Source organism: Ruditapes philippinarum, unplaced genomic scaffold (genome assembly GCF_026571515.1).
Source record: "Ruditapes philippinarum isolate M1 unplaced genomic scaffold, ASM2657151v2 ctg10331_1_1_1_1, whole genome shotgun sequence".
Classification (NCBI taxonomy): Eukaryota; Metazoa; Mollusca; class Bivalvia; order Venerida; family Veneridae; genus Ruditapes; species Ruditapes philippinarum.
In genome coordinates, this window is record NW_026859490.1 from 36,297 (window position 1) to 50,832 (window position 14,536).

A 14,536-nucleotide genomic window follows, 5' to 3' on the forward strand; every position below is an offset into this window, starting at 1 on the left:
AATAAAAACAAACAATTCTAATTGAAGAAATGATCAGATCGTCCGACATTATTTCCGTTTCTTACGGCGAATTTATATTATACTAGGCTTTGAGTAATTTAAGCGGCTGCCATATTTAAATGTTATGTATTTCACGGGAGGAAAATAATTGTAATTTATTCAGAGGGATATCATTTGAATTTGTTAGTCATACATCTTTTTATAAGAAAGATAATTTATTTGAGGATTGTTACAGAATATAAAAAATTGTTGACAGATGTGTGAACATTAAAAAGCGGCAACGCTGGGTTGTTTACTTATTCTTCGGGCTGATGACTGTCAAGTTTCCGTATTGCATGAGGCAGTTTTTGCTCGTGTGATTCTGAAATATGTCCAAATGTCATCAAAAGAAATTTTGCATGTGAAAATAAATGTATCTTTCAGATAGTAAAAATGAAAGAAAAAATTGATAGACAATAGTTGGTGATTGGTTAGTTAAATGAAATTTTTTTTATTTTAACTTATTTGCTTTCCTCTTAAACAGCCCTGACATTGTCAGAATTGTCAGCAAAATTTAAACTTAGGTACCAAATGCGGAAAATCTTTAAAAATAAGTCTCGTCATTGAACAGTGTGAAATTATATTTTAATAATGTTCACTATGAAATTATCTAATATAATTTTCATTGATAAATCAGTAATTCACTCCAAAGCATAAAATAAAATGTATTATATCTTTCAACAGAAACCTTGTTCAGAGTGTACTTCTGGTCAGAGATGTAATCCTGCAAAAGGGAAATGTGAAACCACAGGTAAAACCGTTTTAATATTGTGTAAAATTATTAACTCTGTTACTACTGTATATGTCACTGTATAGAGATTGTTAAATGAATTATTATTCAATACTAATTTTATTTATCGAGTTAATTGAAAGTAAATTTTTGTCGAAGAGTTCAATAAATCTAGTAATGAAGCTACAAAAATGCAGTCTTATCAAATTACCAAAAAAATAGAATTACTTATAGTAAAACAGTATCACCATTTCACTGACACACTAATATAGTAACTTTAACAGTTTCATTATGCTGTGCTATTGTAGCGCAAATGACGTCATGTCAAAATATATGCATGGGAAAAGTGTGTTCTCGTGCAAAACCGTTTTACAGAGTCGCAAGACCGACACGGGTATGTTATAAAGTACTTTTTATATATATTTATATATATAAATAAATGCACGGGAATGTAACAAAGCGATTGGATAAAAGTAATATTAATCTAGCGTATTAATATTTTGACGTGACGCCACTTGCCTTCTATACAAACATAGCGTTAAAGAGGGCTTATGTTAACGTTGCATTATAGCTGCATCAACGAAGAATGGCTCTTTTTAAATTGTTAACCGTTCTCATTTTGGACATGTGATCAATAGAGTTTTATATTCGTGTAAATTCAATACTAAATTTATTAATAAAACAATATCATGCAACTCGTTCAAAAACATTTTAGTATAAAATCTACTCTTATTCATTTCTATAAATTGCTGTCGTATTAGTGCTATGTTGTATGAAATCGTACAGTGCTTTATTTTGGTATGCTGTAACACACAATTAAATGTTTATTATTGGCAAGGCAATGTCTCGAAATTATCATTTCTTCACCAGCGTATTAAAAAATTCGGACTTGTAAACATGGTCTATGTTGACATGGTTGAGCAAAAGCCAAACACTTAATAAACAAAAAATCGAAGAGACGATAATTGCGCTTCGAAAAGGCCCCTGTAGATTTTTACTTTATCAATTAAGGTAACTTATTTCAGTTCTAAACAATAGGATAAAAGCAGAATTTTTTTAGTCCTTTGTGATTCACTTTCTGTTGGTTTGTTTGTTTGGTTTGGCGCACAAACACAGTTTAGGTCACGCCGAATCATGATGGAAGATTTTAACTAGCCTCGAGTGATGCAAGCTTCAAAGCAACACCAGCTATCAAAACCACCTCACCTGCTTGAGCTAAGAGATGCATAGACTCCAGTATTTGGAACTTATTAAATCGCCCATCACAATCAACGGTGGCTGCAATTTATAAGTCTCAACCATATACGGCAACCCTGCAATCAGTAGAGGCATCACGCACTATGAGACACGTTATTCATGCGTGTATAGATGTTAAATATGTTGCCAATGGGCACAAAATAATACCAGCAGTCGAAATGCGACGATCATTGAAACATATTCCAAATATTTTAGGATTTTAATAGGTGAATAAAAGTGCTAGTCCACGAAAAGCGGAAGTTGCTCCCAAAGTTATAAAATACGTCTGTCATTAACGGGTAAAACCAACTTAAATTGAATCTTGAAAGGGGATCAGAGGAAGCCTGCAAATCATAAATAAATTACAAAAAAAATCAAAAAGCACACATGATTATTTTAAGGGTGGTTAAATAGTACTTTATCCTAGAAACTGGTTGGATTTTCGTGGAGACAAACTATCAGGCAATTCTAGCAATCATAGCGACTGCCTTACGGTCTTAACTATTTTCTGTACAGAAACACCCTGGAGGCCGCCCCAAGCCATGCTATTTCCATATAAAAGTATTGCCGTTTCAGAATAACTATACCAGAACACCTTATTGATTGTGGAGTAAACTTACATTCAGTCTTTATGCAAACTGTAAATAATGCAATTTATGTGTTTTTACATCTGTAAATAATTGATTAATTCTACGATACTTTAAAACAGTACGACCATTTTGCAATGGGAAAGTTAACCTTAAAATGTTAATAATTAAAGCATAGGTAAAGGCTGTGCATACAACATCATAGTACACCATAAGCGGTTGAGCTAAAAAAATGTTTTGCATATTCGTCACAAGTAACTTTTTCGCGGAAATACACAATAGCAGCAATTTAAAAAGTGCACAATTATTTTCACAAAATAAAGTATTTAGATTTTAGAATAATAAAATCACCCAACTAAAAAATTAGAACAAGAAGTTCGTCAGACACAACATTTACGTCACGTTAAACTATCTTCAACGTTTAAAAATATAACATTTCTGACTCAATATTATCAGAAAGCTTATTTTTTTCAGAAAAAAAAATTTTTTTAATGACAAACTTACCCGTCAGATGCAGGAAGCAAAAATCAAAACGCTTTGATTTCGAGATTGAGTTGAGCCATAACAACTTCGCTTCCCAGCATTATTGCTTGCAAATTTGTTTCCCTGAAAAGAATCAACTCTAACAGATGTACAGGAAGAGAGAAAAAGTCTTAGGAGAGGCCGTAAAGGTTGCGCAGCAAGACAAAGTAGCCCAGCAAAAATACGTTGCACAGCAAGTCGTGGCTTTGCAGCAAGTCTATGTTGTACATTAAATCTTATACTTCAACAAATCTATGTTGTGCTTTAAGTCTTATACTGCAACAAATTAAATCTAGGTTATGCAGCAAGTCTAATATTGCAACACGTATAGGATGTTCAAAGGTTGCTTAGTAGGTCAAACGAACACAAGAAGTCTATGTTGTTAAACAGTCTATATTTGGAAGCAAATCCAATACTGCAACAAGTCCAAATAGCATAGCATGTCAAGATTGTGGCGTCCAGGCAGTGCAGCTAATGCTAAGTACATTAAATCTTATACTTCAACAAATCTATGTTGTACATTAAATCTTATACTGCAACAAGTCTATGTTGTGCTTTATGTCTTATACTGCAACAAATCTAGGTTGTCCAGAGGATGCTTAGTAGGTCAAACGAACACAGCAAATCTATGTTGTTAAACAGTCTATATTCGGAAGTAAATCCAATACTGCAACAAGTCCAAATAGCGTAGAAGTCTAGATTGTGGCGTCTAGACAGTGCAGCTAATGCTAAGAACGCAACAAAAAAACAAGAATAACGATCAACAAGGCGAAGGCAACGTTCACAGGACGCGGCCCCCGACACACTCAAGAAGGGCACACAGAAGGCACAGAAAAAACCTGGAGTGGACATAAGGGTGAAAACATGGGTGGGACATGTTATGTGAAATAATATTAACTAAAACGGGCTCATAAGGGAATTAAAAGGAAAGTGCTGTAAGGGTGAAAAGATGGGCTGGGGTTAAAAATATAGGAGAGGGGGGAAGTCCATGGAGCGCAGCAAGTCCAATATTGTTAATTAAAACTGTACAACACATACAATACTGGCGAAAGTCCTTCCAGTCCTGCAAGTCCAGAGGGGCGAGACTCAGACAATTATTCACAGTAATTCTTAAGTAATAATTATAAGCAAATAGACACTTTGTAAAAAAATACTTTATATTAAAACCTTATTCTTTATATAACAGAGTGTCCTGTCAAAGATCTGAAATATGGTATTGTCAGTGGAAACATAAGAACAGTTGGGAATCGTATGCAATTTACATGTAACGACGGAAACACGATTATTGGTGAAATAGAATGCCTCTCTGATGGGATCTGGAATATAACCGACAATCAATGCTCAAGTATGTAGATTTATACATTTGGTAATTTTCGAGTGTTTTTAAAGATTCAAAGGATAATAGAACTATTTATAATTATAAATATTATATAACCTTTCAAATATATGACACTTTTGCAATTATTAAAAAGTGTAACACATATTTGAATTTTTTATTTATAGAACTCCTGTTTGAAGCTATTCAAATAACACAAATAACACAAATAACAGAATGTCAGCTATAGAAAGCTGACATCTATAGAAAGCTAAAGATCCGTTGATTAAATGTTTTGTGTCATTTCAATAAACGGCAATATTCATTTTTTCTTCTCAATATTTTGATTTATTTAGCCGATGTGACAAATGTTGCTATTGGGGGAAGGACATACATGTCTAGCGTTTACAACGGCTACAATGGTTCGATGGGTGTGGACGGCAATTCAAATCAATTATGGTCAGGTCGCTCCTGCTTTCATACAAATAGTGACCTTCATTCGTGGTGGCGGGTAGATCTTGGAAAGATTTATCGCTGTTTTAGAGTAGTGTTGTACAACCGGTTGGATACTCGCAGTAGGTTACTTATCCATTTTTATATCATTTCTATTTACCTGTAAAATAACTTGATCCCTTCAACGGGCATTCTTTAATCACGTCAGTTCGAGCATAGAATGATCATGAAATCCGTTGAATATTTATACAAATGATTTTTAAAGTTGGCGCCTACATTGTCTAAAATAATCTGGTGATTTACTGGGGAACGAGCTTCAGATTTAGATTTGATGTTTGGGACGACGGAGAACAATATGTACATTGTGAGGCAAGTTGATGGTCAGATTGAGGACATCCATACTTTTAACTTCCCTGAAAGTAGAGAAGCACGATATGTTCAAGTGATGCTTAGACGACAACAGTACCTACATCTTTGTGAAGTACAAGTGTTTGGTTTTGCAAGTTAGTTATCTGCAATCATTTTCATGGATTTGAGTATAAAATTGGAGTTAATATATAGTCAGTTTATATTTTCGAAATGACAAAATTAATAAGTTTAGTTAATTAGTTTAATTAAATATGTTTATTCGTTTGTTTGTTTTTTCAGTTAACTTATAATTCAATTCCAAAGACAATCTTGGGCAGTAATAATACACGTGCTCCAATTTCAACAGTTTACACATTTGGAACGGAACAAGACTAAATTATTACACACGTTGGTAAAACATAAATGATCATTTTATAGAAAGACAAGGGCTATAAAACACAGGCGAGTGCACAGGACGCCATATTGATTTTTAAAGCAATGACAATACAGTTTGTATTACGTGACCAATAGGTACGAAAATAAATTATCACAGAAAGTGTAGACATAAGACAAGGTCCTGCGCTCACGATAATTAAAGGATCATAATCAAGATGACAATCGAAATATAAAAATCAAAATGTTTACATTGTTTATTCTTATAAATTTATTAAGCGATGCCTACTTGAGAAAGAGGACTTGAAATAGGATGTATATTGCATTTTAAGGAACATTTCTATTGTTATACCACAACTGTATCCCAAAATTAGTTTGTTTCTTTGCAAATCAAAATTTACATTCTCCTTATGAGCCATATATTATTTTAGCTTTTTAGCTTAATATGATATAGATCTATTGTAGTTTCATAATGTTATTTACAACAATTCTCTGGATATGTGAATGTGTTATAAGAGTAGAAGAAATTCCAGTGATATCTTCCCAGCTTGTAGAAGGCATTGATATTTTATATTGTCATCATTTTTTAGAATTTATAACTGAATTTTTTTTTGCCATGTTATGTTCACACTATGAAAAAAAAGTTTACATCTCATATTTGTTTCATTTTGATTTCCTTTTGGTTGCCGTTGTTTTTTTGGTGTTGCTACTGTCCCTTGTTGATCGTTAATCTCATATTTGTTGGTATCTATTGAACAGATATAACAATAAAACGATCGTGTATTGTCATTGTTATATGTAACATAACTTTGGAAAACATTTCTGAAACGTTGATACGAAAGCACACCTATTGAAACGACTTTACAACACGTCAACAAGAAAGGAAAACATAAAATCCAAATCAAATCTATATAGTTTCATTTATTGATGGAATTTATTACCCTGCATTTTTGTCTCTGTCCTGTTTTATATGGAACATATTATATAGTATTTCCTGTGTCATGTATTACATGGAATATATTACATTGCATATCCCTCTTATGTATGATATTCAGTATTATTCCGTTTTTGTTTTTTGTTTTTTTTATATTTCAATACCGGCGTGTCAAATTACTGAATTAATTATGATGTTTGCGATAATAATGTTCTATTATACAATACCTGAAAGAGGGTTATAAAATTTCAAAAGTATTTGCTGTTCCCGGAAACATAGTTAAAAGGAAATTGAAAATGAAAGTAAAACGTTTTCTGTCAATTCTCAATTCACTAGAAAGCAAAACAGATTTTTTAAATCATTTTTTTATGTATTACTTAATAAACATTTTGCAAAACATCGAATTGGTGAATGATGAAATTCAATGTACACTAAGTCTGTATGCTTTTAATCATTTCTAAATTAATAATTTGTTTGACAAATATAAGTGAGGTTGACGTAGGAATAAGTTATTATGTCACTTTTCAAAGAGAATGCTGTTAAGTGCAAACTACCGTCCACGCCCCTAGCACCGGCTTAAGGTATTACCATCCTAATGCATTACCTCCACTTTGAAGAGTATTCAAATAGGCTAGAACTACTGTTAACTACATGAAAATGAGGGCCGTGGGTTCAAGCCCCAGAAGGGTCAACGTTTTTTTTCTTTCTTTTTTTCTTTTAACATTATTTATGTATCTCTCAGGTCCCATGTGGAAAGAAAAAAGTGTTTAATTGTGTTTTGTTTTTTTAATTTATATAGGTATTTATTGGCTAAATTATGCTAAATCTAGTAATAAATAATGTACCTGATATTTTCAAAGTGTAATAAAATCAAAACTAGACGGTAAAAGTATTTCATATTTTACAAGATCAACCAATATACTTCCTTTAAAATTTAGGGAAACTTTGAAAACAGGCACTCATTTAGGTAAATTTTAAGGATTTTTTTTAAATCAGGCTCCCTAAGTAGAAAATTGGTCAGACACGTGGTAAAAATGGGTTGGGAAGGGTAACATCTTTATACAGATTTAATATATTTTAAGTAGAAACCATAATTTTGCTTATGCGGATTGTTAGCTGAATGGTACTATTTGTTTCTTACCAAAATAAATGGGAAAACATTTTTCATAAGAATGTTATTGCAGATTATTTAAAGGTTCCTCATTTCTAAAAAAAGGCCCTCATATCATCCTAGCTTGAGTTTAGAAAGAGACCATAACTTGATTTCCGTACGGTAAACTTTGTTTAAATTTTGCATACATGTGTATTTTAAGGTATATATCTGACCTATGATGTCAATTTTTAGTTCCTTATAGGGCCCATTAGGGTGGTAATAAGTTTAATAAGCCTTAATAAGCAAAAATCAACATTTACACTGAAAATGGTGAAATTTGAATTGTAATTGATGTTAAACCAATTCTTTGATAAGCAGAATACTATATAAAACAATCTTACATCAGAGGTTTTTTATGATAACATTTGAATCAATCTTTATTGTTTCATGACCCTTCACTTAATGACAAGCAGTAAAATATCATTGCTATTGCCCTACAACATATAAATGAACAAATACATGCTGTCAAAACCACTTTGAAGCTATTAACATAAAAGTTGACTTTGTATCACGCGTCATTAACTGACACCTATAGAATATATCCGGTTGAAAAAAATAATTCATAGTAAAATAGTTAAGTGAAATACATTGAAAAAGAACATAAATACCAAATAATAGGTTGTTGTTTTTGTTGTTTTTTTTTTTTTTTTTGGGGGGGGTTCTGATTTTTTTTATTTTTGGCGGGGGGGGGGGGGGTTATGATTTATATATGTAATTAATTTTTTTTTTCATTATTATTATTACATGTATTTTCATTTCATCTTATTCAATAGAGCATATTTAAAAAAAGTACAATTAACACGATATGCGTATACCGGTATATTCTATAGTCAAAGCTTCTATCAATTATGTACGATTCTTCATATTTTACTAATGAAAGAGAATAATAAACGCAATAAACGCGAGAATAATAAATGCTGTGTATTCTGTCATCCAGCGTAAGTTATGCGATTTAAAATGAAACAGAAGAAATACATACATATATATATTTAGGAAAGCTCTGGATGAAATGTTTATTCAGTGTTGACAGATGGCGTGTTTGTTTTGTTATATCTTTGTGACAGTAATGATAAATGGACTCGTGCTTGGGTTTATTGTTACAAATGAAGATAAAGGTGTAAAAATCAGTTATACAATCAAATTTAGAAATAAATGCCGAGGAGAGACTGACAAAATTGTAACATTACAAGATGTGCCACTTTCTGAATGTGCTATGGCATGTGGGTTGCGAAAAGCTTGTGCAGCTTTGAATTATAGGAGAATCTTTAAACTTTTTGATTTGTATTCCTCTGACGGAATTGAAACTGACAGGGTAAAAGGGAGTTGTGTAGAAATTTGGAAAACAGATATGTTCATCGAAAAGGTAGACATTCTTCTTTGCTCTCTAATTTTAAATTCTAAAAATCGCATGAAACATAAAAGTTGACTTACGACTGACATAAAAATTTCCTGTAATAAGTGGGTAGTCCATATCAAAATATGTTTTTTTATTAAATTAAACAATAAATATAGAATTTCCTCCGTCAAAATCAATCTCACAACGCGTGATGAATGTGTTTGCATTTTCTAGCGAAATAAAAGTAAAAGGCATTTAAGAATAAAATAATAAGAATAGAACTTTTATTTTTATTTGTTTTGTAGTCATTGGCAAACTTTCATTTTATGTTCAGCAGTTAAAATGGTATATGCATTTTGTAGATTCCGTAACGTACAGCTGACATTTAAGTCGGATAAGATGTGATAACACTTCGTAGAATTTAAAAAACTTACTCACATTGTTTATACGTATAAGCAAAAATAACATAAGACTCTCTTGTTTTCTTTTCACAACGCCACTGTGTTTTTTGTAATAGTTCAACAACTTTTTAGCAGCATTATGTAAAGGTAGATAATAATACTAAATAAATAAATACATGATACTAATAATAATAATAATAATAATAATAATAATAATTAATAATAATAATAATAATAATAATGATAATAATTATAATAGATAAATGAATAAATGATAATATATCTAATTTAAGAAGGCGACTCATGAAGATATACGATCTACAATGAAATAACAGGATAAATTAATTGCTACTATTCAGAAATATTAGTTTATAGCTTAAATCTTCTATTCAACTTGTTTTTCTTGATTTTCATATTTTTCGTTCAATTAGAACAATTTATATTAAAGTGATTGTTATTTATTGTCAATTTGTTTAGTTTCAAATAACTTTTAGTTAAGAGAAAATTTAAACTTAGTTCATTTAAAATGTGGTTAATTAAAAAAAAATATTTGTGTTTTATTTCCCTTTGCATTTAAATGATGGTGTCATCCTGAAAGTTAATACCCATTAAAGGGTACTCCTGAGCAAACTAAGATTACCAAAATCAAAATATTAGGTAATTAGAAAGAACATGCTATTTACTAAAAAGAACAAAAGGCTTTTTGAATTTTCAACACCACTACATACTATATTTTTACCATTATTCATATTTGGTAGCAACCTTGTCCAGATTGTGACAGAGAAATGACATGTGAGCCAAGCAGCAAAACATGTGAATCAACAGGTGGGCCATGGTTATGTGTTCAACATATTTTGTTTCTATTGGGTTTTCAATTCGGAAGCTTATTGTCTAAATTATTTTTAAAACTCAAATGCATACTGTTGATAAGTCAAATTATTTATTTTTATCTATTTGATAAATCAGGGAAAAGTGGAGAGGAAAAAATGAAGAAAAACGGTTTTGGTTCAGAATTTGGTCTCTCTTGCTAATTTTATTGCTGTATCATTTAAAGTGGCATTTCTTGACATTATGCGCATTTCTTCACTGTCTAGTTGAGAAGAGTTGAATTTGTAATATCAAATGACTGTATATATATTGATGGTGATTAACCAATAATTGATAATGAAAGTTTTTTTAAACACTAAAAAAATAAAATAATTACTTAAATTATGAATTGTTTTGAACAATTTAACGTTACAGAAATCGAATAAAATTATGGCAACATTTCAAGCTATTTTGACTTTTATAAGTGCACTCACCATTTACACTTGGACTGGCAAAATTTCAATTTTATATATTATTATGTATTGCTGTATTTGCTTTTAACTACAAAGAACTACTAATTTATTTTTTTATATATTGGTTTCCCATTTCAGAATGTTCCTTACAGACATTCATTCAACATGGGATGATTTTGGGAAATTTAAACGAAGTTGGGGCACGAAGGGAATATATATGCGATATTGGATACAAACTAAATAGTACAGATGAAAATTTGGTCTGTTTCCCTGACGGACATTGGAACAATAGTATGGAATCATGTATCCGTGAGTACACATTTTGTAACAGCAATTGGCAATGGATTAGTTCATAATTGAATACATGATAAAAACAATTATCAATTGTGTAAATCTAATATTGTGCATTTATAGGTAAATTTCTTGAGATTCTTTAATTATTCTTTTGTGACATTGTGGATTGAAATGTGCAACCAAAAATAACACGAATGATCTAGTGTATTTCAGAGCAAATGGTTCATGACAAATAAAGTCAGTTCATTCTTGTTTAACAAAAGTCTTGATCTAAAGAAAATAGTTATAACAAAATATCTACAAATATACGATGAATCAATGCAAAAGACCACAGATTATATCAAATAATGTTTTTTTATTATTATTATTCATTTGTGTTTCTCAAGATAAGTAAAACTGTGTCAATCTTATAAAGAGGTAGATGTCATGTTTAATGTTGTGTTACGCTTTTCTATTTTTTATTTATTTATTTATTTTTTTATTCTACATTTTTATAATGACTTTAAGGTAGACCATGGGTAATGCATTACCTCAATTTTGAAGAGTATTCAAATAGGCTTGAATCGTTTTTCAACTTCATTGAAATTGAGGGGCGTGGGTTCAAACCCCAGAAAGGGCAACCTTTTTTCTTTCATTTTTTCTTTTTAACATTATTTAAGTACCTCTCTGATCCCTTATGGAATAAAAAAGGGTTTAATTTAAATTAAATGATTATGGAAGGTATTTATTTGCTAAATAATGCCAAAATTTATAGCAAATATGATACCAGATATTTTCAAAGTTTGATAAAATAAAAAAATACATGGTAAAAGTATTTTATATTTCGCATGATCAACCATTATATCTTTAAAAAAAAACGACAAACAGCCCCTAATTGTGGTAAATTTTAGGGATATTTTGAATAAGACATTTTAGATAGGGAAATGGTAAAATTACTGTTTAAAGTGGGTATGGTATTGTAACATTTTTATACATATTTAGAACATTTTGTTTAGAAACAAACATTTTGCTTGTGTAATTTGTTACCTTAATATGATTATTTGTTTCGTATCAATGAGAAACATTTTTTATAATGATTATATTACAGATTATTTATAGTTTCCTTATTTCTGAAAATAAGCCCTTCTAATGGCAAAGTCTTAGTACAGATATATATCCTTTACTCATAAACCACACGGTAAATGTTATTTATATTTTGCATACAGGTGACCTTGAACATATATAAATGTCCTATGTTGTCAATTTTACATTTCCTAATGGTGCCAATTACGCATGGTCTACCTTAAATATTAATATAATTATTCAGTTGATGTATCAAATGTGGCAAGAGGAAAACCAACAAGCATGTCAAGTATTTATAAGACATACACATCAGATAAAGGTGTTGACGGTAATGTTAATCAGAGTTTTGAGGCAGACTCATGTTTTCATACTGGATTAGATCTAAACGCTTGGTGGCAGGTTGATCTTACTGAAATATACAGAATCACCAAAGTGGTTTTGTATAATAGATTGTTTACTGAAAACGGTAAGATGTTTTCGGAAACAAAATAGTATTTCTCATTCTCAGAAATAATGTTTTATGCAAAAAATCCAATTTTCTCTATACAGCAATAGTACTGTAACAAAATTAATAGTATAAAGTCATAAAGGAATTTGTCTTATAATCATGAATAAAACATAAAAAAACATTCTGACTTATTACACAATGTTTCTAATTATCTCAATTAAACACAAACAAATAAGCGCATTGTCAATATTGTTTTGTTTTTGTTTGTTTGTTAGCTTTTGGGGACAGTGTTTTGTTTTATTTCTTCTTCTTTTTTCTTTTTATCTATATTCAGCTAATCGAGCATCTGATTTGGATTTGTTATTTGGCACAACCTTGGATACCATCATAATTGTAAAGAAAGTCTTGGGGCAAATCAATGATATTCACTCATTTACTTTTACCGACGACGAAAAGGCACGCTATGTTAAAGTTATGCTTCAAAACCAAAACTTTCTTCATCTTTGCGAAGTGCAAGTATATGGATATGATGGTATAAATTCATACTGTTATTTCATGATTTTATTTGATTAGTTTGTTTCATACATTTGTGATATCTTTGATAGGGAATGATGTTGTACAATTATATATAAGAGTAGAGAATTAAAAAATAATTTTGATAATATTTAACATATAAAGTTTTGATTAATATGATATATGATATTTAATATCATAAGTATTTTTTCTTAACCAACATTCCCTGGTGATCATTAGTGTATTGCTATAGTGATCTTTTCTCAAAATAATCAAAATATATTACTATCAAGATAAATCTCTCGTGACGAAAAATGTACCAAAAGAGGGAACTCGAAATGTGTCGTTAATAAGCGAGAGTTGCTCATTTTCCATTTATTTATGACAATACTAGACATTCGTCTATATCTACAGATCTATAAGGGTTTGCCAAGAGCCCTGAAGCACCTTGATGTGGTTTTAACTATTTCTGTGTATTTTCTTTCTTTTTCAGTACTTCAACCGTCCAGATAAACTATTCGGCATAGGATTGACAGTTTTATTTTTTACTATAATAGAAATATCATAAATGTAAGCTTTTGTTTATTTAACTTTAAAATAGAATTGTCGTGTTAGTCAATAATTAAATAGCCTTCATTCACACTTGAAAGACAAATAATTAATTTACCAGTCACTGGCTTTCATATATAGTGATCGTTGTCTTTTGTTGTTTCATCCAACCAAGCTTCCTTTCAATTCAATCAATATTGAATAACTAATTGGATGTTTAATGATGTTATGCTTAACCATTTCTGAACGGTGTATTACTGTCAAGTATGTCAGGTCAAGTATGAAGACACAAGCGTACCAATACCAAAATAATATACAAGACAGTTGTAATCATATGTTACAGTAACAGTGAAAAATCTAAATGCGTGTCGCTCAATGAATACCGGATGTCATATTTAATGACTGGTGGAGACGCTGATAATAACGAATGATTTTGTAATGTTTATTTTCAAGTTATATTATGGCATAAAATCGGCTATTTTCCCCTCTTTTGCCCATGTTATAACTGGGCCAAAACCATGCGTTAATATAGTCACGCGCTCTTGTTATAGCCCGGTTTTACCTATGCGCAATACATGCAGGGCCCAGAAAACAAACAAAAAATGACGATTTGGCCTGTTTGCAAGAGTCATGCGCTCTTGTTATATTGGAATTATTAATTCGGGGGCTTCATTCGCATATTCAAGTACTTATGCCGGCAATACGGCGTATAGACATCGCCGCTTATCTTGGTTGTCGCCCTTTCTAAGAAACGGCGGTTGTCAATGTAAACAAATAGAATCTGTCATTCAGTTTAATCCCCCGATTAACTTACAAAAATGGAAAGTACAAAATGAATATAAGAAAACGTTGTTTTATTGACGTTGATAAATGTTCATCATGTTTCTTTGAGAGAATAATGTTTTATGCCTGATTTTTTTTAAACTTGCGTGCTTAAAAAACC

The 14,536-nt window shown here is 30.7% G+C and overlaps 3 protein-coding genes across 3 annotated transcripts; all 3 read left to right on the forward strand.

The window, feature by feature from the left end:
* The first annotated feature begins 540 nt into the window (after nt 1-540).
* Nucleotides 541-5,371, forward strand: LOC132756692 (uncharacterized). The gene is made up of 3 exons (XM_060747822.1): nt 541-790; nt 4,301-4,459; nt 4,786-5,371. The coding sequence occupies exons 1-3, from the start codon at nt 703-705 to the stop codon at nt 5,046-5,048; spliced, it is 510 nt and encodes a 169-aa protein (XP_060603805.1). The 5' UTR covers nt 541-702; the 3' UTR covers nt 5,049-5,371.
* Nucleotides 5,372-8,684: 3,313 nt separating this feature from the next.
* On the forward strand, nt 8,685-11,083 carry LOC132756694 (uncharacterized). Its single transcript, XM_060747824.1, has 3 exons — nt 8,685-9,073; nt 10,206-10,272; nt 10,866-11,083. The coding sequence occupies exons 1-3, from the start codon at nt 8,741-8,743 to the stop codon at nt 11,081-11,083; spliced, it is 618 nt and encodes a 205-aa protein (XP_060603807.1). The 5' UTR covers nt 8,685-8,740.
* A 1,250-nt stretch (nt 11,084-12,333) lies between these two features.
* Nucleotides 12,334-13,929, forward strand: LOC132756693 (fucolectin-1-like). The gene is made up of 3 exons (XM_060747823.1): nt 12,334-12,549; nt 12,866-13,063; nt 13,538-13,929. The coding sequence occupies exons 1-3, from the start codon at nt 12,366-12,368 to the stop codon at nt 13,555-13,557; spliced, it is 402 nt and encodes a 133-aa protein (XP_060603806.1). The 5' UTR covers nt 12,334-12,365; the 3' UTR covers nt 13,558-13,929.
* Nucleotides 13,930-14,536: the final 607 nt, after the last annotated feature.